Source organism: Salvelinus namaycush, chromosome 40 (genome assembly GCF_016432855.1).
Source record: "Salvelinus namaycush isolate Seneca chromosome 40, SaNama_1.0, whole genome shotgun sequence".
Taxonomy (NCBI): domain Eukaryota; kingdom Metazoa; phylum Chordata; class Actinopteri; order Salmoniformes; family Salmonidae; genus Salvelinus; species Salvelinus namaycush.
In genome coordinates, this window is record NC_052346.1 from 18,995,470 (window position 1) to 19,020,489 (window position 25,020).

General features: G+C 43.2%; 1 protein-coding gene across 1 annotated transcript in view; it reads left to right on the top strand.

Annotated features, from left to right (window-relative positions):
- Positions 1 to 210: 210 nt before the first annotated feature.
- LOC120033705 (tetraspanin-7-like) overlaps positions 211 to 25,020 on the top strand; it is a 30,571-nt gene continuing 5,761 nt past the window's right edge. The window contains exon 1 of the mRNA XM_038980137.1: positions 211 to 291. Within this exon, the coding sequence (XP_038836065.1) occupies positions 211 to 291 (81 nt within the window). The remainder of the gene's footprint in view (positions 292 to 25,020) is intronic.

The window sequence follows — 25,020 nt, forward strand, 5'->3', positions numbered from 1 at the left end:
TTTTCACAGTAACCCGTGAACCCCACCAGACGGCGCATGGAGAGGTCTGAGGCCTGTAGAACCACCTGCAGCTCATTCATTTACGGCCAGTGAGGAGAGAGCGACTGCGCTGTGAAAGACTGCGGGTGGATCAACTGAACCAACGAAGCCCAGTGGAGAATCACAGCAACGCAGCCCCGCTGAAAACCCAGAGCCCCATTTTACTGTAGAATGGCATCAAGAAGAATGGAGACCAAACCAGTGATAACCTGCCTCAAAACGCTCCTTGTCGTCTATTCCTTCGTGTTTTGGGTAAGCAGACATGACAAAGCGATAGTTTATTGTCGTCCTAAATGTCATATGTAGGTAATAATCTAGTTTGTAAACGGTATAATTGAATAGTTTACGTTGATAAAAACGGATGTTGTGCCGTGCGCACAGGCTGCTGCCTTGGAACAAGTGCATGTTTATTAGTGGGCGCGCTGTGTGGACCGTTATCTTTATTATAGGATATCATTATTATAACGTTTGAGGGTATTTTTTCTTCTATAGGCTAGGAAAAATATTTGTATCAAGTAGGCTATAAATATTGAAACAAATGTTGATTATGTGAAATGTCGTTAATATTTTTTCGCTAATGCTGACGAAGCCTTCATTTATTTTTTTATTTTTTTACATTTCATTTTCCTGTGATTTTGTAAGTGGACACTAACATTCGCATGCTATTGTAAGAATGTTAAGAATAGTCCAACAGGTAACCTAATCAACATCTGGTCACACTTTATTTGGATAGTCCGGATTTTCAGTCTGTAGATGCTCTACAGATGGTCATGCTATCAACAAACTATATGTTAAGCAACTGCTTCATAAGGTTACAGTTATGGTTATGTTTAGAATAAGGGTTAGGGGTTAGGCTTAGAATAAGGGTTAGGGGTTAGGCTTAGAATAGGGTTAGGGTTAGGATAAGGGTTAGGGCTAGGGCTAAGGTTAGGGTTAGTAGATAGTTAGTTGAAATGTTACTGATCGCCTGTAGATAATCTGTAGAGCATCTACAGATGGACTATCCAAATAATGTGATACCCAACATCCTTGCATCAAATGGTGGCAGGTTCTCAAAGTACCATGATGGACACTGTGCACATTAAAGCAAATGCGCAAACTCTCCTGTAGCACCACCCCAATTGGTTGAATTATGTGTGTGAGACAGAGTACTGTTTGGGTGTTATGCCTGTTATTTATTGAGATAGCCTATAATTGTCTCACTGTATTGGATGAATGATCTTATTGCTTTTCAGGAAGGAAAGGGGTAAGTAAGTTACCCAGGTTGTAATCAAAGGCCAGTAGTCTACAGCTATTTTAGCACAGGGCTGGGCATCCCCTCTCTCTGCATTTACATACATGGGTCCATATGGAATATATGCTTGTGACAGATGAGAGTAGGCGTGGCTCAGTCAGTCCCATAGGTTAGTGGGGCTGGAGTCCCTTACACAAGGCATAGCAGCAGTGGTGGAAAAAGTACGCAATTGTCATACTTGAGTAAAAGTAAAGATACCCTAATAGAGAATGTCTCAAGTAAAGTGAAAGTCACTCAGTAAAAATATACTTTAGTATTAAAAGTAAATGGAATTGCTCAAACTTAAGTATCAAAAGTAAAAGTATAAACCATTTCAAATTCCTTATTTTAAGTAAACCAGACTGATAGCCAGGGGCACACTCCAGCACTCAGACATAATCTACAAATTAGGCATTTGTGTTTAGTGAGTCCACCAGATCAGAGGCGGTAGGGATGACCAGGGATGTTCTCTTGATAAGTGTGTGAATTGGAGCATTTTCCTGTCAAAAGAAGTTATTTTGGGTGTCGGAAAATGTATGGAGTAAAAAGTACATTATTTTCTTTAGGAATGTAGTGAAGTAAAAGTAAAAGTTGGCAAAAATATAAATAGTAAAGTAAAGTACAGATACCCCAAAAAACGACTTAAGTAGTACTTTAAAGTATTTTTACTTAAGTACTTTACACCACTGCATAGCAGGGATGAGCTACCTCAACGAGCTCCTGAGTGGCGCAGCGGTCTTATGCACTGCATCTCAGTGCTAGAGGCGTCACTACAAACCAGGGTTTGATCCCAGGTTATATTACAACCGGCCGTGATCGGGAGTCCCACAGGGCGGCGCACAAATTTGCCCAGCATCGTCAGGGTTAGGGGAGGGTTTGGCCGGGGGGGGGCTTTACAAGTAGGCCGTTATTGTAAATAATATATATTTTTTAACTGACTTGCCTAGTTAAATAAATTCCTAGTTAAATAATGGTTAAATTTAAAAAAGGTGCTACCGTACTTATTGGAGCATCAGTAAGGCAATTAGGCAGAACCCACACCTCCCATCAGCAAACACATATTTCCAGCTCTAATCTCATCCATCCATCCATCCATCCATCCCATCTATTATGTCTGTGACCCACATACAATGTCTACACTGTATTTCTGATCAATTTTATGTTATTTTAATGGACAAAAAATGTGCTTTTATTTCAAAACAAGGACATTTCTAAGTGACCCCAAACTTTTGAACGGAAGTGAATATTCATACTTGGGTTATCACTTTTCAACAGAAAAAGATAAAAAATCACTGGAGGATGTCTTTAAGGAGTACATCGACTACAGGGCATTACCACTTAGACTGTGATTGAACAGAAAGACCCACTCCAATGAGATAAATTGCTCAGATTATATGTAGTGGACCGGTATTGTGTTCACTCTGGGATGCAACATTACAATACAAGAATGTGGAGGGAGTCGGATACAAATAAAATTGGCTCGTTCATCATGACACAATAGGACCAGTAATCGTAGTTCTGATCACATTTTCTCCCCATTCAATTTTGACATGTTATTCTCTGTGTTTATTGGCTTCTTGAAGTTGGTTTGGGCTTTGGAGGGATGTTTGATGTTATAGGTCCTATGCACAGCGCAACAGCAACAACCTACGTTTCTTATTGAATATTATAAACCGGGTGGTTTGAGCCCTGAATGCTGATTGTCTGAAAGACTGTAAACCACGGGTATGACAAAAAAGTAAATTTTACTGTTCTAAATAACTTGGTAACCAGTTTATAATAGCAATAAGGCACCTCTGGGGTTTGTGGTATATGGCCAATATACCACGGCTAACGGCTGTATCCAGAACAGCCCTTACCCGTGGTATAATAGCCATATAACACACCCCGTTGTGCCTTATTGCTTAAACAGCCAAACCAGACCCACCGACCTTGACCCATCCACCCAGCCAGCCACCCTGACTCATCCGCCCTGACCCATCCACCCTGACCCACCCACCCACCCACCTTGACCCACCCTGACCCACCCGCCCTGACCGATCCGCCCTGACCCACCTGCCCTGATCCATCCGCCCTGACCCATTCGCCCTGATCCACCCACCCTGACCCATCCACCCTGGCCCGCCCACCCTGACACGCACCCACTCACCCACCCTGACCCATCCACCCAGCCAGCCAGCCAGCCACCCGCTGCAGCTATACTTGTATTAAAATGGACCCATTCCTTCTCCAACAAGCAGACTCCATTGATGTTGACCAGAGGGCCACTTAGACAAAGAAAGCCATATGGCCTGCTTAACTAAACATATTAGAGGCTGTTTTCCTCCCTAGCCAGACAGACAGATGTACCAGGATGGACTGCAGAGAGAGATAGATAAACAGAGACAGGAGGAGACAGGATGAGACAGAGTGCCACTGCTCTGCTGTCTTACTTGTTTTGAGAGCTTGGCAGGGGGAGGTTGTTTGAGAGCTTGGCAGGGGGAGGTTGTTTGAGAGCTTACCAGGGGGAGGTTGTTTGAGAGCTTGGCAGGGGGAGGTTGTTTGAGAGCTTGGCAGGGGGAGGTTGTTTGAGGCCAGCTCAGCTGTCATTCTGCTCTGGGTGCCTACTCTTTTTGTCTCTAACTTCTATGCCAAGAGCTCCAACCCCAACAATGGCTACACTCTTAGAAAAAAAGTGTTCCAAAGGCGTTATGTGGCTGTCCCCATCTGAGAACCCTTTTTGGTTCCAGGTAGAACCCATTTTGGTTCCAGGTAGAACTATTTTGGGTTCCATGTAGAACCCTCTGTGGAAAGGGTTCTACATGGAAACTACAATTGTTCTACCTGGAACCAAAAGGGGTTCATCAAAAGGTTCTACTATGGGGACAACCGAATAACCTTTTAGGTTATAGATAGCACATTTATTTCTTAGAGTGTACCTAGAGCCTGGCTATCAATCTGTTATTTACTGCTGTTGCCTGGACCAGTACCAGAAAGGTTCTTTGCATGATTACTGTGAGAGTATCTGACAAATTTGGCATAATTACTCAGCACTTCTCACTCCGTTTGTCACATTGTAGTAAACCAAGGGCTTAGCATTGTGTAACGTATATGCCGGGAGTCAGCAAAATAGTGAAGAAGGTGATTTTAATAAAGAACCGAAGCAAATGAACAATCATGACACAATAGGACCAGTAATCGTAGTTCTGATCACATTTTCTCCCCATTCAATTTTGACATGTTATTCTCTGTGTTTATTGGCTTCTTGAAGTACATAACGTGAGAGAAAACAATAACACCTAGTGACTGAAGACAACTGAGGGATAAATAAAGGGGGAGTAATCAAGGAGAAAACTATCAGCAGGTGTGCGCAATGTGGGTTGCCAGGACCGGTGGTTAGTAGACCAGCGACGTCGAGCGCCGGAGGGAGGGCGTGACACATTGTTAGATTTACTACTGTTATTTTGGAGAAATATCGTTTTGGGTACAAGACTGTCAGTGTCAAGACAACAACAAACTTTTATTTTGAAATGCTGTTTTGCATTTCCGTCTAATTAACCTGATAATAACGTGTAACTCTGCTCTCTAACATGGTAGCTGGTAGGGTCAGGCTGTTAAAGGCTTAATTTAGTGTCAGGCTGCCTGTCATTTCCTCAATTAAGATTTCTGCAGGGACTGAAGATTGACCTAGTTGTCGTTAGGTTTGAGTTGTAAATGTACACCGTCACCATTGGCCAGACTTATTTTTATGGGTTGGTTTTCAACTTGTACACTCTTAGAAGTACAAGGTGCTATCTAGAACCAAAATGGGTTCTTCGGCTGTCCCCATAAGAGAACCCTTGGAAGAACTCATTTTGGTTCCAGGTAGAACCCTTTTGGGTTCCATGTAGAACTATTTCCACAGAGGGTTCTACATGGAACCAAAAAGAGTTCTCCCTGGATCCAAAAAGGGTTCTCCTCTGGGGACAGCCGCAAAGCCCGTATGGAACCTTTCTTTCCAAGAGTGTAAGATGGTCTGATTTTATGGATAACATTTACGTTTTCAAGTCCACTCACCCTTTATTTTTATTCATTTTTTTACATTTTCTCCCCTTTTCTCCCCAATTTTCGTGGTATCCAATCGCTAGTAATCACTATCTTGTCTCATCGCTACAACTCCCGTACGGGCTCGGGAGAGACGAAGGTCGAAAGCCATGCGTCCTCCGAAACACAACCCAACCAAGCCGCATTGCTTCTTAACACAGCGCGCCTCCAACCCGGAAGCCAGCCGCACCAATGTGTCGGAGGAAACACCGTGCACCTGGCCCCCTTGGTTAGCGCGCACTGTGCCTGACCCGCCACAGGAGTCGCTGGAGCGCGATGAGACAAGGATATCCCTACCGGCCAAACCCTCCCTAACCCGGACGATGCTAGGCCAATTGTGCGTCGCCCCACGGACTTCCCGGTCGCGGCCGGCTGCGACAGAGCCTGGGCGTGAACCCAGAGACTCTGGTGGCGCAGCTAGCACTGCGATGCAGTGCCCTAGACCACTGCGCCACCCGGGAGGCCCTGGCCATACCCTTTTGCAGAGTTTCTCACCTTCATATACACGTTTTCTATGAACTGTAGTTTGAAGGTAGCTTGAAGACTGTGCGTATATTTGCTGAAACAAGCCTACAGATGCAGTATATTGATAGACAATCCCATAGCCTCTTGGTATTAGGCTTCTCTGTGTAGTAGGAACGGCATCTTGTTCAGTAGGCTAAGAACAGACAGACTCCCTAAGACTTGGCCTAATTCATGCTGTGGAGGCATATTATTAATGCCCAGATGGGAATAAGAAGCATAATGTATTGTGTGTTTTGTGTTCCCTCTGTACCAGGCTTTTGTTGGGGCTTATTCCTCTGAGAATGTGATTGTGCCTCTTATTGTACAGCATTTAAATGGCTGTGCTCAGCTAAAGTTATTTCTACATATTCATAGGAAATTGGCTAGGCTGCCAACTGAGCAAAGACATCAGATCAATATTCAATTTTGGCTCATATATCATTGTCAACAAACGTAAATTAAACTTCAAATAAATACTTTTTTTTTTTTTTTTTTTAAACCTAATGTTGATTCTGTGTTAAAATATGGGTTAAAATGTCATCAAGAGAAGTTGAAATAATAAGGAGTTAAAACCTTTACCCATCTACTTCAGCCAGCTAGAAGGATGGTTAACAGAGACAAACAGTTGTACTGCACCAGCCCAGCACACATCTCCCAGGCAACCATATCAGTAGTCGCCCCCTTGTCCACTCTGTTAGCGCTGTTTATACAGATGTGGGATCTTCATTTGAGCCAGTTTGCTACAGCAGGAAAATAATCCTGCAGCAACAGGAAATGTGAATTATTATGTGGATTATAATTCATGGAAATTCTTGTAGGGGTTAATAAATTTTTTCGTAAGGCAAAAGTGGAAATTACAAACTTCAGAAGCCTTTTTAAACCTGAAATTCACTACAAGAAAGATGTCCTGCAACAGGTTGATCAAATTAAGATCCTACATGTATCTGTTTCTCAGTATTCATTAAAAATCCCCCTCAACACTATCATCATCTCCACCGTCTGGTGGACTCCCTCCTCAGACCGACATTAGCCTAGCTAGCTCACCTCTGTCTGAATCCCATTACTGAAGGCCTCAAGAGGAAGAGGAAGCAACCTCTGGTCTCCAGGCTGAAAGCTAGGCTGTAGAAGCTCCAGCTAAAGCTTACAATGTGTAAGGCTTAGCCGTGGCTGTGTTAGCGAATGGGTAATGCATTTAAATCTGCCTGATAGGAGCTGCCTGGATCTGATCTGGATCTGGCCTGTCACCGCTTAGTTACATTGGTTGCTTGGCGACAGCATTTACACTGGTCCAAAGGTCACTTATTTTCTTCTCAGAAAGGGAAAACAACGTAAATGGGGCAATCTGCAGTTGCAACATTCATTTTTTTAACTCATAAATTAATGATATGTACCCATTGATTCGTGAAGAATATAACTTATAAAAGCCTCATGAGGTTCGTTCAACTGTCGTATCCCATCATAACCCACAATATAACCTTGTTTTACTCCAATGTTTGTAAACAAAGTAAATGTAAACAAACATTGTAAAGCCTCAAAACATGGTTAAAATTATACTTTTGATATGAGTTATTTTGCATACATAGCTCTGTCTATTAATTTGAGAGTGGTTACATTTCTCCAGCACCACCCCCAGCTTTTTACCGAAACAGTGGCGGGGAACACACTTTGTTATTGTTTCAACTGTGGATTGCCCCTTTAAAGGGTAAAACACAAGGAGAGTGAAGGTTACAGGGGAATTGAATGAATAAGACCTCGCCTCCCTTGCAGAAGAGATGATTAATATAAGAACCTAAGGACTACAGTAACACTACACAAGAGACTGAAGAAAGTAAGGGATTTAGAGTGATGAACTTCTGGTCTCGGTGCATATAGATCTCTCCGGGCAGCCGGGAAACTGCCCATCACTGAGGCAGCTAGAAAATATCTCATTAAGAACTTCCCTTCAGACTTCCAACCGAGTGGGGTTCAAAGGTGAAATAGCCACAGAGGTCATCCAGTGCCGGCCATCCAACCAATTAGTCTGTGATTGAGGAATTCCAAGGTGTCTGAAAATTCCAGTAATTGTGTGGTGTGTTAGATTTAGAACCAATAGATGTTGAACAAACAGTGTCTCTCTCTTAGTCAGGGCTTTACATGTTGTCGGTAATGAAATATGGCCTAAAAGTAGCCTGCAGCCAGGGAGGAGGTGCTGAATGCTTTGGATTTACTTTGATCGCTCTCCATAATTCCCTATGTGTGAGTGAACACAGTAGAGTGAGTAGGCAGCTGTTAGCATCTCAGCTATGTTCAGCATGTGGTGATTTGGACGCTCACCCAACAAACGCATTCTCAATGGCTAGGTCATTTGACTCTTTCACAGCACTACCGATTGTCATTATGGGAAATGTACAGTAGTTTAACAGTTCGCTTGTCACAAATCAACACTCTGGATGAGCATTATATTGTAGACTAGTGATCACCTGTATAGATTCAGCTGTAGACTTACTGACAATATGCACTGCAGTGTTGTTATAGCATATGTCCTTCAATGTTGACGATTTAAAGCCATATATCCAAATCTGTATTGCTTTGAAAGCAGACCTTTAAACCTCTTGCACCTGGCATTTAATCCTTTGTTTTGCCTCTTTATCTTATAAAACATGATGTGTTCCTTGTAGTAGATACACTATATTTGCATGAATTTAGATCCATTTCAGAGATTGGGTTGTTTTTTGTCATACTCAACCAACTCCCAGAACTAGCCTCTAAGGCAACCTCAGAAGGCCGTAGCTAGTGTATGGCTGTGTGAGGTTAGGCAAGTGGCCGGCCAGGGGCAAGGCTAGCTATGGCTGGGGGTTGCTTGATCCCCCAATAAGTGATGTGGCATTCATAGGGGATCTTGCTATTCCCTGGTCTAGTAGGAAGGCTATATCCGACAGGAAGACATTAAACATGAGTCATTGTTGACCCGTGGACCAATGACAGTGAGCCGCTGGATCAGGGGGAATATTAAGTGCAGTGATGTCTGTTTGCCTGTCTGATGGCGTGAGAGTGTTACCGTGCTTCACGTCTTTAACATGCATGTAGTGCTCAGCTCACACATTAAGTTTGGCTTTCCTGCAAAGCCATCAGGTGACTGTAATATGTCATATGTAATATACCGTATGACTAATAATAATTGCAACAAATTAATCAATAAAGACTATAAGATGAATCACTATGGTGCCCTTCAAAAGACCTTTAAACAAGACGATATCCTCCTTCAGATAGGCCTACTGTCTTTTCAATGTTCTCGCCCGGTTCCTGAAGGCAAGAACCTCAGAAATGTCCAACATGCTGTTTATAAACTGCTAGTACAAGTCTAGATATTTCACTTCGGTCCCTGAAAGTGAGACCCTCCAAAATGTCCAGTATGTTTGTAAACACATAGGCCTGCAGAACCCAGAATGTGCTTCTGAGACCCTGTGTCAGCAAGGCCATTGTGGTATGGTGTGCCAATAAAATGTCTCAGGGCCAACCATTTGTTTGGGGGTCACACTGACAGCCACCTGACTCAGCAGGTGGAGGGGAACAGGCTCCTCACTGGCTGGCTTGTCACCTGTTGTGAAACATTTGTGTCGTGTTTGTACTAGCTAGCGACTCACAAGGCCTAATGTCACGCTGGACTCCAGGTCAATAAAAACAGGCTTATTTCCAGACACCATACCTCCACTGGAGATATGTAAACAATATGAAGTATATCTTATCTATCCCATACCAGGAAGTCTCACAGGGCACGGGCAGAGGAGAAAATGGATGCTGCTAATCCCTCAGTGGGACTGGAGAGCCAGGCAGTGCAAAACCCAAACAATGCTGCTGCCTGTTATTACACCTATCCAATGACAACACTGCTGCCTACCAGGCTGCCTGTTATTACACCTATCCAATGACAACACTGCTGCCTACCAGGCTGCCTGTTATTACACCTATCCAATGACAACACTGCTGCCTACCAGGCTGCCTGTTATTACACCTATCCAATGACAACACTGCTGCCTGCCAGGCTGCCTGTTATTACACCTATCCAATAACAACACTGCTGCGTGCCAGGCTGCCTGTTATTACACCTATCCAATAACAACACTGCTGCCTGCCAGGCTGCCTGTTGTTACACCTATCCAATAACAACACTGTTGCCTGCCAGGCTGCCTGTTATTACACCTATCCAATAACAACACTGCTGACTACCAGGCTGCCTGTTATTACACCTATCTAATAACAACGCTGTTGCCTGCCAGGCTGCCTGTTATTACACATATCCAATAACAACACTGTTGCCTGCCAGGCTGCCTGTTATTACACCTATCTAATAACAACGCTGTTGCCTGCCTGGCTGCCTGTTATTACACATATCCAATGACAACACTGCTGCCTGCCAGGCTGCCTGTTATTACACCTATCCAATAACAACACTGCTGCCTGCCAGGCTGCCTGTTATTACACATATCCAATAACAACACTGTTGCCTGCCAGGCTGCCTGTTATTACACATATCCAATAACAACACTGTTGCCTGCCAGGCTGCCTGTTGTTACACATATCCATTGACAACACTGCTGCCTGCTAGGCTGCCTGTTATTACACCTATCCATTAACAACACTGCTGCCTGCTAGGCTGCCTGTTATTACACCTATCCAATAACAACACTGCTGCCTGCCAGGCTGCCTGTTGTTTCACCTATCCAATAACAACACTGCTGCCTGCCAGGCTGCCTGTTATTACACCTATCCAATAACAACACTGCTGCCTGCCAGGCTGCCTGTTATTACACCTATCTAATAACAACACTGCTGCCTGCCAGGCTGCCTGTTATTACACCTATCCAATAATAACACTGTTGCCTACCAGGCTGCCTGTTATTACACCTATCCAATAACAACACTGTTGCCTGCCAGGCTGCCTGTTATTACACCTATCCAATAACAACACTGCTGACTACCAGGCTGCCTGTTATTACACCTATCTAATAACAACGCTGTTGCCTGCCAGGCTGCCTGTTATTACACATATCCAATAACAACACTGTTGCCTGCCAGGCTGCCTGTTATTACACCTATCTAATAACAACGCTGTTGCCTGCCTGGCTGCCTGTTATTACACATATCCAATGACAACACTGCTGCCTGCCAGGCTGCCTGTTATTACACCTATCCAATAACAACACTGCTGCCTGCCAGGCTGCCTGTTATTACACATATCCAATAACAACACTGTTGCCTGCCAGGCTGCCTGTTATTACACATATCCAATAACAACACTGTTGCCTGCCAGGCTGCCTGTTGTTACACATATCCATTGACAACACTGCTGCCTGCTAGGCTGCCTGTTATTACACCTATCCATTAACAACACTGCTGCCTGCTAGGCTGCCTGTTATTACACCTATCCAATAACAACACTGCTGCCTGCCAGGCTGCCTGTTGTTTCACCTATCCAATAACAACACTGCTGCCTGCCAGGCTGCCTGTTATTACACCTATCCAATAACAACACTGCTGCCTGCCAGGCTGCCTGTTATTACACCTATCTAATAACAACACTGCTGCCTGCCAGGCTGCCTGTTATTACACCTATCCAATAATAACACTGTTGCCTACCAGGCTGCCTGTTATTACACCTATCTAATAACAACACTGTTGCCTGCCAGGCTGCCTGTTATTACACATATCCAATGACAACACTGCTGCCTGCCAGGCTGCCTGTTATTACACCTATCCAATAACAACACTGCTGCCTACCAGGCTGCCTGTTATTACACCTATCTAATAACAACGCTGTTGCCTGCCAGGCTGCCTGTTATTACACATATCCAATGACAACACTGCTGCCTGCCAGGCTGCCTGTTATTACACCTATCCAATAACAACACTGCTGCCTACCAGGCTGCCTGTTATTACACCTATCTAATAACAACGCTGTTGCCTGCCAGGCTGCCTGTTATTACACATATCCAATAACAACACTGTTGCCTGCCAGGCTGCCTGTTATTACACATATCCAATAATAACACTGTTGCCTACCAGGCTGCCTGTTGTTACACATATCCATTGACAACACTGCTGCCTGCTAGGCTGCCTGTTATTACACCTATCCATTAACAACACTGTTGCCTGCCAGGCTGCCTGTTGTTTCACCTATCCAATAACAACACTGCTGCCTGCCAGGCTGCCTGTTATTACACCTATCCAATAACAACACTGTTGCCTGCCAGGCTGCCTGTTGTTTCACCTATCCAATAACAACACTGCTGCCTGCCAGGCTGCCTGTTATTACACCTATCCAAAAACAACACTGCTGCCTGCCAGGCTGCCTGTTGTTACACCTATCCAATAACAACACTGCTGCCTGCCAGGCTGCCTGTTATTACACCTATCCAATAACAACACTGCGGCCTGCCAGGCTGCCTGTTGTTACACCTATCCAATAACAACACTGTTGCCTGCCAGGCTGCCTGTTGTTACACCTATCCAATAACAACACTGTTGCCTGCCTGGCTGCCTGTTATTACACATATTCAATGACAACACTGTTGCCTGCCAGGCTGCCTGTTATTACACCTATCCATTAACAACACTGCTGCCTACCAGGCTGCCTGTTATTACACCTATCCAATAACAACACTGCTGCATGCCAGGCTGCCTGTTATTACACCTATCTAATAACAACACTGTTGCCTGCCAGGCTGCCTGTTGTTACACCTATCCAATAACAACACTGTTGCCTGCCAGGCTGCCTGTTATTACACCTATCCAATAACAACACTGCTGCCTGCCAGGCTGCCTGTTGTTACACCTATCCAATAACAACACTGCTGCCTGCCAGGCTGCCTGTTATTACACCTATCCAATAACAACACTGTTGCCTGCCAGGCTGCCTGTTGTTACACCTATCCAATAACAACACTGCTGCCTGCCAGGCTGCCTGTTATTACACCTATCCAATAACAACACTGCTGCCTGCCAGGCTGCCTGTTATTACACCTATCCAATAACAACGCTGTTGCCTGCTAGGCTGCCTGTTGTTACACCTATCCAATAACAACACTGTTGCCTCCCAGGCTGCCTGTTGTTACACCTATCCAATAACAACACTGCTGCCTGCCAGGCTGCCTGTTGTTACACCTATCCAATAACAACATGGCGCAGAAGAAAAGTATTGGGTGTGAAAACAGGGACAATGGCAGGTTATAGTGAGACCAACACAGCGCAATAGTAACTCTCATGGCCACGCAGGCGGGCTGCTGAGACTGCTGTTGCCATGGAGATGAACTCCCCCGTTGGTTCTGTGTATTGCCTGGTTCAGTTTGGTGCCTTCACTGTAGAATGGACCCACAGCTTTGCTGAGAGAGCAAGGGATCCTTGTTGAGCTTATAGTTTCATTCCCAAGCATCGTACTTTACTTGGCACCATGTTGAGCCTTTAATGAACTAATGATCAGTCCAACTCAGAAACCCTGCCAGCACCAGTGAATAATGTGAATCCCCCTCTTTCTCTCTATCCCCCTCGTTCTGCCTTCTCCGTTTGTTTCTCTTTCACATTTTCTCTGCCTCTCTTTTTGTCTCTCTCTCTCTCTTTTTCCCTCTTTCTCTCTCTCTCTTTGTCTCTCTCTCCCTCTCTCTTTGTCTCTCTCTCTCTCCTTCCCTGTCATTAATCAAAAGTGAACAGACATTTACATATAAACCATGGTTGAGAGGTACCCTTACCTTCAGTCTCTGCTAGCTGTGTCAGCTACTACTGTATAGCTCAGAGTAGTCAACTCTAATGTACAGTATAAATGCAATCATTTCCATCTTGCTTTTCCACTTCGGAAGCACAGTCAATCCCTCTGGGTTTGAAGAGTAGTGCAGAGAAGGAGGCCTGTGGTGTGCTCAGCCAAGGATGCACAATATGGCTGTCACTTTAAGGACCATTTTAGGATGTCATTATCCACCTTGACGAGCACAACACTTCCCGTCTTGTCTTCTTTGTCTGTGTTCGTTACCTCCAATGGTGTAGAGAATTCTGTCGTTGACCCCCATCAACATGCATTACAGAGTCATCTTGGAGTTCTATCAATGGTGTAGAGAATTCTGTCGTTGACCCCATCAACATGCATTACAGAGTCATCTTGGAGTTCTATCAATGGTGTAGAGAATTCTGTCGTTGACCCCCATCAACATGCATTACAGAGTCATCTTGGAGTTCTATCAATGGTGTAGAGAATTCTGTCGTTGACCCCCATCAACATGCATTACAGAGTCATCTTGGAGTTCTATCAATGATGTAGAGAAATCTGTCGTTGACCCCCATCAACATGCATTACAGAGTCATCTTGGAGTTCTATCAATGGTGTAGAGAATTCTGTCGTTGACCCCCATCAACATGCATTACAGAGTCATCTTGGAGTTCTATCAATGGTGTAGAGAATTCTGTCGTTGACCCCCATCAACATGCATTGCAGAGTCATCTTGGAGTTCTATCATTGTTGTAGTTCCAGTTGGTTACATTAGAAGCACAGATTCACTCTAGAAACACCAAAGTCCTCTGGAGTAGAATGTTTGTATTTCAGAGGTGAATGTTATTGACCACTCACTACACAGACTAAGTGAATTTAATGGTCCGCAACAAAGCAATCATTGTAATACTGTTAGGGCTGCCATCAAGCGAAATCAAACTTTCTGATCCATGCTGTCAAGCACGCACAAATTAATTACTGTAGTGATTTTGCAGACATTACTGTAGTATTTACTATAGTGTTTTTGTAGACATTGCTATAGTGTTTTTGTAGACATTGCTGTAGTATTTGCTATAGTGTTTTTGTAGACATTGCTGTAGTATTTGCTATAGTGTTTTTGTAGACATTGCTGTAGTATTTGCTATAGTGTTTTTGTAGACATTACTGTAGTATTTGCTATAGTGCTTTTGTAGATATTGCTGTAGTATTTACTATAGTGTTTTTGTAGACATTACTGTAGTGTTTTTGTAGACATTGCTGTAGTATTTACTATAGTGTTTTTGTAGACATTACTGTAGTGTTTTTGTAGACATTGCTGTAGTATTTACTATAGTGTTTTTGTAGACATTACTGTAGTGTTTTTGTAGACATTGCTGTAGTATTTACTATAGTGTTTTTGTAGACATTACTGTAGTGTTTTTGTAGACATTGCTGTAGTATTTACTATAGTGTTTTTGTAGACATTACTGTAGTGTTTTTGTAGACATTGCTGTAGTATTTACTATAGTGTTTTTGTAGACATTACTGTAGTGTTTTTGTAGACATTGCTGTAGTATTTACTATAGTGTTTTTGTAGACATTACTGTAGTGTTTTTGTAGACATTGCTGTAGTATTTACTATAGTGTTTTTGTAGACATTACTGTAGTGTTTTTGTAGACATTACTGTAGTGTTTTTGTAGACATTGCTGTAGTATTTACTATAGTGTTTTTGTAGACATTGCTATAGTGTTTTTGTAGACATTGCTGTAGTATTTGCTATAGTGTTTTTGTAGACATTGCTGTAGTATTTGCTATAGTGTTTTTGTAGACATTGCTGTAGTATTTGCTATAGTGTTTTTGTAGACATTACTGTAGTATTTGCTATAGTGCTTTTGTAGATATTGCTGTAGTATTTACTATAGTGTTTTTGTAGACATTACTGTAGTGTTTTTGTAGACATTGCTGTAGTATTTACTATAGTGTTTTTGTAGACATTACTGTAGTGTTTTTGTAGACATTGCTGTAGTATTTACTATAGTGTTTTTGTAGACATTACTGTAGTGTTTTTGTAGACATTGCTGTAGTATTTACTATAGTGTTTTTGTAGACATTACTGTAGTGTTTTTGTAGACATTGCTGTAGTATTTACTATAGTGTTTTTGTAGACATTACTGTAGTGTTTTTGTAGACATTGCTGTAGTATTTACTATAGTGTTTTTGTAGACATTACTGTAGTGTTTTTGTAGACATTGCTGTAGTATTTACTATAGTGTTTTTGTAGACATTACTGTAGTGTTTTTGTAGACATTGCTGTAGTATTTACTATAGTGTTTTTGTAGACATTACTGTAGTGTTTTTGTAGACATTGCTGTAGTATTTACTATAGTGTTTTTGTAGACATTACTGTAGTGTTTTTGTAGACATTACTGTAGTGTTTTTGTAGACATTGCTGTAGTAATTACTATAGTGTTTTTGTAGACATTGCTGTAGTATTTACTATAGTGTTTTTGTAGACATTACTGTAGTATTTACTATAGTGTTTTTGTAGACATTACTGTAGTGTTTTTGTAGACATTACTGTAGTGTTTTTGTAGACATTGCTGTAGTATTTACTATAGTGTTTTTGTAGACATTGCTGTAGTATTTACTATAGTGTTTTTGTAGACATTACTGTAGTATTTACTATAGTGTTTTTGTAGACATTGCTGTAGTATTTGCTATAGTGTTTTTGTAGATATTACTGTAGTATTTGCTGTAGTGTTTTTGCAGACATTACTGTAGTATTTACTATAGTGTTTTTGTAGACATTACTGTAGTGTTTTTGTAGACATTGCTGTAGTATTTACTATAGTGTTTTTGTAGACATTACTGTAGTGTTTTTGTAGACATTGCTGTAGTATTTACTATAGTGTTTTTGTTTTATTATCTTTTATTATCGTACAGGACAAATTGTAAAAGAGCTCATTCTCCATAACCTGTAGGTAGGCAGGACTGGAGTCTGAATGGATAGTTGAGACTTCAGTTCTTCTACAACACAATATGGTCTATACTGTACTTGGCATGTAGGTTTCTCACTTATGGCTGGCACAAATTGGGATATGGGGGAGGGGAATAGGCAGGTTATATGCAAATTAAATACTGTACTGTTACTATAGTTAAAAAACTGTTGTGTTTTTACGGACTGTTGTGATTTTGCTGACATTGTGTTTTTTGAGGGATAATACTGTAGTATTAACTATAGTATTCTACAGTGTGCTACACAATTCTATAGTAAGTACTACACATGATTGAGGGATACTACAGTGTGTAGTATAGTATTATACAGTATACTACAGAATTCTATAGTAAGTATTTCTTCATGTGGGCTGTCAGTTATGCAACATAACATTTCTTGAACACCACATTGGAGTTTCAATAAAACACAGTCAGATGTCAAGATTTCTGTAACAGAATTCAGATTGGGGTTTCGCTTTCACTCTGATTCTAGTCCCCCTTCAACCCCCCCATCCTAAAGTAAACAAATATATAACAAACAAAAAAACATTTTATTTGAACAAGATTCAACTATAAGAGCCTGGCTTTGAGCGCCCATAGAACAACAGTGCCTTTGATCATGTCTCTGCTAAGGGGAGAAGGAGGGGTGCGCTTCCCCTTTGAAATCTAAAGTGCTCTTTTCATTTCTACATCACCCTCCCTGCCAATTCTCCCGCTCTGCCATCCAGTGAGCGACTGTTCTGGGGACACATTGAATCCCTGTATCTCCACAGCTTCTTTTGTCTGTCTGGTTTGATTGTAGCCGTGTTGTTTTTAAAGGAAAAAAGCTGGATGAGGGTGTGAGCCAGATGAGCGGCTTGTTAAAAGGTGTCTGTTCTGTTGCTGTTGGTGGTTTCCTCCAGGCATCATTAACGTGTTTAATCTGTCAGGAAGTGGCTCAGTGTTGTTTAGCTGGCTCCTAGGGGAGGATGGAGTGTGACTGTAGTCCTGCTGTGAGTGGCTGGAATCCTATAGGGAACATAGGGGTGTGGCTCCCCCTGCTTCCCTGCTCCAGGAACATCAGGATCCAAAGAAACAGAGCAGAACCAAACAGAGCAGAGCAGAAAAGAACAGAACAAAGCACAACAGAGCTGAACATAACAGAACAGAACAGGGCTGAACAGAGCAGAACAGAGCAGAACAGAGCAAAACATAACAGAGCAGAACAGGGCTGAACAGATTAGAACAGAGCAAAACAGAACAGAGCAGAACAGAGCGGCCATTCCTGTTGATGCAACACCAAAGCAAACACAAGTGCCTTGCTTGGCTTTCAGATACAGAATAATAATGATCCAAGGGGGTCTCCTACCTAAATGCCTTGCATGTGTGTCTCTTCATCATGTTCCCCTTACTGTATTTCTACCGAAGCTAAAGCTCTATCTCAAAGGCTCTTCCTGCAGCTCACAGTGGCACAGCATAAAGGTGTGATGTCGTCTCATGTTTGCATGAGCGTCAGTGCACCTGCCAGGGCAGATGGTCAGACCATTAGTCAGGCCTCGGCCCCAGCCCTGTCATTTATACATAGAGGCACCTCCAATCACAGTCCCTGCCCAGTGGTGGTGGATGCCGTGTGTTTCCTCTTACACAATGTGAAGCGTCTAGTCTGAGCATCTGGAAAAGCTCTCTAAAGCTAATCAATTATTCATTATTGTTTGGCGACAAATCTCTTTCTGTTAGTGTTTTTCTGTGGATAGTTCCTGGTATCACGGAGCCACTCTTTTGAGGAGAGTCAGGAGAGTGCTAGAAGAGAGCAATAAGTAAGACAATCAAAACAGGTTGAACAGTTGTTGCTGTCGGCCCAATACCTCAGCTGCAGGACAGGATTCTGACACCTCTACGTATCACACTATGAGATGTGAAAGTGAAATCACACTAGAGTACATATAGTGCCACCTCAGTTCTTGGAAGTCTAGTCTTGTCTAGAAAAGTTTGGGGTGAGTTGTGGATCTTTTCAAGCTAGCTCAGCCAAATAGGCCGCTACATTACATTTCATCTACATCAAGTGTCTCTGGATATGAGCAATCCTGACATCAAAAACATTTAGAGCTCAACCGTCAGTGGCAACTCTGCTTGGAACAACGTCATGACATAACAATCCCCAACTGTTCATCCTAATCCTCTGAGTGGTGACAGTGGTGACCCCATGCTGTCCTGGCGTCTGCCTTACTCTGTTGTCACAGAAAACAACATCAATCTACCCATCAGGATTGACCTTTTTCAACGTCTGAGGAGTTGTCATGGTGCTCTTATTTCTAGTTCCTTTATTGTTCTGTATATTAACAGCCACAAATGGTTTGCTATCAACCAGATGTATTGGGACTGCATACGGGTGCTGCTATCAACCAGATGTATTGGGACTGCATACGGGTGCTGCTATCAACCAGATGTATTGGGACTGCATACGGGTGCTGCTATCAACCAGATGTATTGGGACTGCATACGGGTGCTGCTATCAACCAGATGTATTGGGACTGCATACGGGTGCTGCTATCAACCAGATGTATTGGGACTGCATACGGGTGCTGCTATCAACCAGATGTATTGGGACTGCATACGGGTGCTGCTATCAACCAGATGTATTGGGACTGCATACGGGTGCTGCTATCAACCAGATGTATTGGGACTGCATACGGGTGCTGCTATCAACCAGATGTATTGGGACTGCATACGGGTGCTGCTATCAACCAGATGTATTGGGACTGCATACGGGTGCTGCTATCAACCAGATGTATTGGGACTGCATACGGGTGCTGCTATCAACCAGATGTATTGGGACTGCATACGGGTGCTGCTATCAACCAGATGTATTGGGACTGCATACGGGTGCTGCTATCAACCAGATGTATTGGGACTGCATACGGGTGCTGCTATCAACCAGATGTATTGGGACTGCATACGGGTGCTGCTATCAACCAGATGTATTGGGACTGCATACGGGTGCTGCTATCAACCAGATGTATTGGGACTGCATACGGGTTCTGCTATCAACCAGATGTATTGGGACTGCATACGGGTGCTGCTATCAACCAGATGTATTGGGACTGCATACGGGTGCTGCTATCAACCAGATGTATTGGGACTGCATACGGGTGCTGCTATCAACCAGATGTATTGGGACTGCATACGGGTGCTGCTATCAACCAGATGTATTGGGACTGCATACGGGTGCTGCTATCAACCAGATGTATTGGGACTGCATACGGGTGCTGCTATCAACCAGATGTATTGGGACTGCATACGGGTGCTGGTAGCTTGCCAAGAAATATTACCTCGAACCCATCGTCAGTAAGAAACAGCATGTGGTTGTACCACTATCTTCACAAACCTCATTTTGTATTTCTGCGAGGCCTGCAGCTGCAGTGATAGACGGATGAGGGGAATGTCCGGAGGGAAAATTGCCATAGCTGACGAATTCCATTACCTCTGTCAGGCTGTGTGAAGACTCCAATCTGGTGTTGAAATGTGCACCATCCTGATAAAAGTGGCTCACTTTAACAAACTGGGAACTTCAGTGTTTATAGGTAAAATGGCTGACTTACCTATTCCTACTCTGAAAGCTCTAGTTCACTCAAAATCAGCATAGGCTACATACAGTACATCACAGTGTAAAGGGACTTCGTCATCTAGGATCGTGTATACATTTGTGTTTCAGATGTTGAATTTATTTTTAATGTAACCGAAACACGTGCCGTTTAACTGGCAATAAAGGGTTGAAACCCTGTGACCATGTCTCATGACTGTGGTGTAACGTCACAGCTGAGATAATATACAGTACACATAAATACTTAAACACATAGCCCTGCTGAGTTAACTGAGGCCAATATGGCCGCCGACTGCAACACACCACACAGGGTCTCTGCTTCATTTTATTCGGGGCTCTTTTTGTCAGTCCCCTCACACACACACACACACACACACACACACACACACACACACACACACACACACACACACACACACACACACACACACACACACACACACACACACACACACACACACACACACACACACACACACACACACACACACACACACACACCCTCTCCCCTTAATCCCTCCTGCCTAGGACGGTACCCCCTGCTGATGGAGCATGAAGGGGAGGGAAGCCCCTCGCTTGCTACAGCAGATGGCTCCATGAATCATTCATAGTGTCACGTTGAATAAGACATGAACACTGTAGAGGAGAGGAAACTGGGGACAGGGGAACGGTACATTACAGGGAAATGAACCTACCGCTGCTCCCAGACATTACTAGAGAAGGAACAGTGGATGGGCATGAGATGGGGACAGAGAGAACTCACTCATATGCTATCTCTCAGATGTGTTCTACAGCGCTAAGTGTCATGCTACATGTCGGGCAGTGACTCATCTCTCGCTCTCTTTAATCTCTCTCTCTTCTATCTCGCACTAAATACACTCTCTCTTCCTTCCCTTTGTCTTCCTCTCTTTCGTGCTCTGTTTCTCTCTCTCTCCATCTCCATCTCTCTCTCTCTCTCTCTCTCTTTCTCTCTCTCTATCTGTGAGAGTGTTGCTGTTCCTTCTCATGCTGTGTTCTTGGGTAATCAGGCAGGCAGACAGGGATGGAGACAGACAGACAGGGAGGGAGGGAGGGAGGCAGGCAGGGAGGCAGGCAAGTAGACAGGGAGGGAGGGAGCCAGGGAGGGAGGGAGAATGGCAGACAGGGAGGGGGCAGGGAGGGAGGCAGGCAGACAGTGAGGGGGCGGGCAGGCTGCTCTGTATGTGTCAGCGGGCCTCTGACGCACGGCCAACGCTAGACATGCTCAGAATCACAACAACATTTCCCAACGCATGGTGGCTACAGGGAGGTGACACTTCCCAAATGGCACCCTATTCCCTATATAGAGCACTACTTTTGACCAGAGCCCTATGGGAAGTGCACTATGTAGGGAATAGGGTGCCATTTTGGGATGCAACCGCTGTGCCACTGCTCGAGGTAGATGTTGCCCTTTACCACAGATCTAGGATCAGATCTCTCTAACTCCTATCCTAAACTTAACCGTCAGGGGAATGACAAAATATCTGACCCTGTATCAGTGGTTAGGTAACCTTTTTCCATGTGCTTCCTCTCTGCCGTGTTCGTTGTCATGTTAACCATGAGGCATAGCAATGATAAGGGAATTTCTTAGCTGTGCCACTACTACCATGCACTCCTTCCTGGTCTGAAACTGTGGTGATGCAGTTATTTCTGTGCCTCAGCAGCATGCAGCTCTGGTATCTGTGTCACACAGTCATTAGCATGGCCATGAGACACACCGATCTGGGGGGGGGGGGGGGGGGGGGGGCTTTTTTCTGGTTCATGTCCAGTCAATGAACTAAGCAGACCAGACCCAGCTGCTAATGCATTGGGGCCTATGGAAGAGCCACCCCTTAAGCAGACCAGAACTGCGACCATTTCTTTCAATGGTAAACGGCTTGAGTGGGACCTCTTTATTTATCCACCATCTTTGATATAGATCTCTCCGATAAAGTCTTCCTCTGCTGCTGTTCTGTGTGGGTTAGACACATATTGGTTTGGGGCGGCAGGTAGCCTAATGGTTAGAGTGTTGGACTAGTAACCGAAAGGTTGCTAGATCAAATCCCTGAGCTCACAAGGTAAAAATCTGTCGTTCTGCCCCTGAACAAGGCAGTTAACCCACTGTTCCTAGGCTGTCATTGTAAATAATAATTTGTTCTTAACTGACTTGCCTGGTTAAATTGAATAGGCTGATATTTATGGCAGAGCACTGGTGGGCAAAGAGTCTTATGATACTGCGTTCACATCTCACACCAGCTGAGCCAACGCCTTCTGGCTTGTGTAAGGAAGGAGTGAGCTTCTACCAGAGGCTACAAGCTATGAGGTGAGATAAGATAAGCATATTTAGTTATGGTTGAGGGCAGGGGTGATAGTTTCTTCAGTGACATCATTGCTATGCTAGTAAGGGACGACTAGCCACCTTACCTATGAAGAAAACCTTGACCCAACCCTGTAAACTGCTAACTGGTTTTACAAAGAAAGGAACTCCAGTTATTGTCATTTTAGATGTAATCCTGATTCCTGATCTTCCCTACCACACAGATGCTGTTAATTAATGACTTAAATATGCATATATTAATAATAATGGAGAGATATAGAGAGGAACTCCATGGAGAACCCAGTCCTTGAGTGGAACCCCGGCTTTGAACAAGGACCCCAAATCCCCAAAGTGAATACATTAACCCACTTTTCACTCCACATGAATTTAATGATATGGAGGAGGAGATTCATATCGGTCATGTTTTTTGTGTATGTGTATATGTGGGGCTCCCGAGTGGCGCAGCCGTCTAAGGCACTGCAGCTCAGTGCTAGAGGTGTCACTACAGACCCTGGTTCAATTCCAGACTGTATCACCATGGGCTGTGATTGGGAGTCCCATAGGATGGTGCACAATTGGCCCAGCGTCGTCCGGGTTAGAGTTTGGCCGGGGTAGGCCGTCATTGTAAATAAGAATTTGTTCTTAACTGACTTGCCAAGTTAAATAAAGGTTAAAGAAAAATAATAATTTACCAGGTACATGTTGAGGTTGGATAGTACCAGTAGTAGCCAACCTTTCTAGACCCACAATCTCACACTGTTCAGAACAGTTTTTATGATTTTTTTCCTCATCAAAGGGAATGGCATCTTCTCCTCTGGACAGGTGGACGTGCCACTGCTGTATTCCTTGAGCTGTTCTTGTCTAATGATGTTCTGTATTGTGTCATTGTGTATTATGTTTCATGTTTTGTGTGAACCCCAGGAAGAGTAGCTGCTGCTTTTGCAACAGCTAATGGGGATCCTAATAAAATACCAAATACCAAATTCCAGTCTTTACCAATAACCACAGCACCATCTGCTGGTTCAAGAACACACTACTAGAGGGCTCTACACAGAATAGTCTGGTGCACACAATTATGTATTTATACACTAGATGGCTGATGGGGGGGGCGCTGTGTTGGCACTCCCTTACTGTTGTAAAACATATTTTGAAGCAATAGAAATGCATGTATTAATGTGTACATTTGTTTTTGCCTCGTTTATTCTGTTACAGACACATTAATGCATACTATTATATTATGTGAGCTAAACATAATATAACAATATATGAAAACATTTTCCTTAAAGTATAATTTGTTTTATTACTAATGTTACTGTCCCCACTTCAACAAAAAAATACTTAAATACATTGTTCTTGAAACATTTAACTGAAATAAAGTAGCATCCCATGTATTCCAATGGTGGACTGGTCCTACTGGGGAGTGCCAATATGGCCGACAGGTGGCTTCAAAGCCTCTCAATGGCCAATACATAGAATCACAATCCAGGGTTTATATACATCATTGGGTGCACATAATAAGCACTAGTAGAAACACACAAATATAACAACAACATAAAAGAATGGGAAGATGGTTTTGTATGATGCACTGACAAAATGCATCATAACCCAGGGTTAGAGCCAAGAGGGAGGTGCGTTTGCTTCAACCCAGCGTCCCCTATTAGTCATCTAGTGTATATATCATAGAGAGAGCGAAGCGTTCAGTCAACAGCGACTAATGCATGCTGGTGCTGGGTGGGCTTTTGGAAGGCCTGCATTCACTCAGTCACTCTTTTCACGCCACTATACAAAGTGATTTTCATAGTAAGTTAGGAGAGCATTTTCGCTAAACCTAACCCTAACCCATTTCCTAACCTTAACCTCAGTCTCCTAACCTGCTACATTAATTATCCTAACCTGTGGCGTAGGTTCTACTAACCTTCTACGAAAAAAATAGTTTTTCGCCTTATGAATATGGAGTTTTTCCTGGTCACGACACATGGTCAGGAACCAGTCATCATTCATGAGTAGGGCCAAAGATGGTGAAAAAATCAAGATATCCCATAAAGACTGTTTGCCATTGAAACAAATGTTCACAGTTCCCATCTACTTAATGGAATTTGTATTTGTTTCATTGACCCATTGTTGACATTGTCCCAAAATGTTTTGCTTGTCGGCACTCAAGTTTTCAAGATATGTAACTTTCAAAATACAGAAATCATCATACGGTATGATTTCTGTATTTTGAAAGTGAAATATCTTGAAAACTTGACAGCAGCTGGGTCTGGTCTACTTAGTAAGTATTGGTTATTTTAACCAGAAAAAAGGAGCCTATAAAATGTCTCGCTTTCTCATGAGCCATGCAGTGAGGATTCAGTTTCTTTCATTGGGTGGCAGCAAAGAGCTATCTCCAGTGCCACTAACAGCATTATAGTAGATCGGCAGTGTATCATTTACAGTGTAATCAATGGTTTATTACACAATTGACTGATTTTATTACACAATTGACTGAGAAATTGACTGATTTTATGGACGACTGCTTAAACAGACCCCTGGCATTTCATAT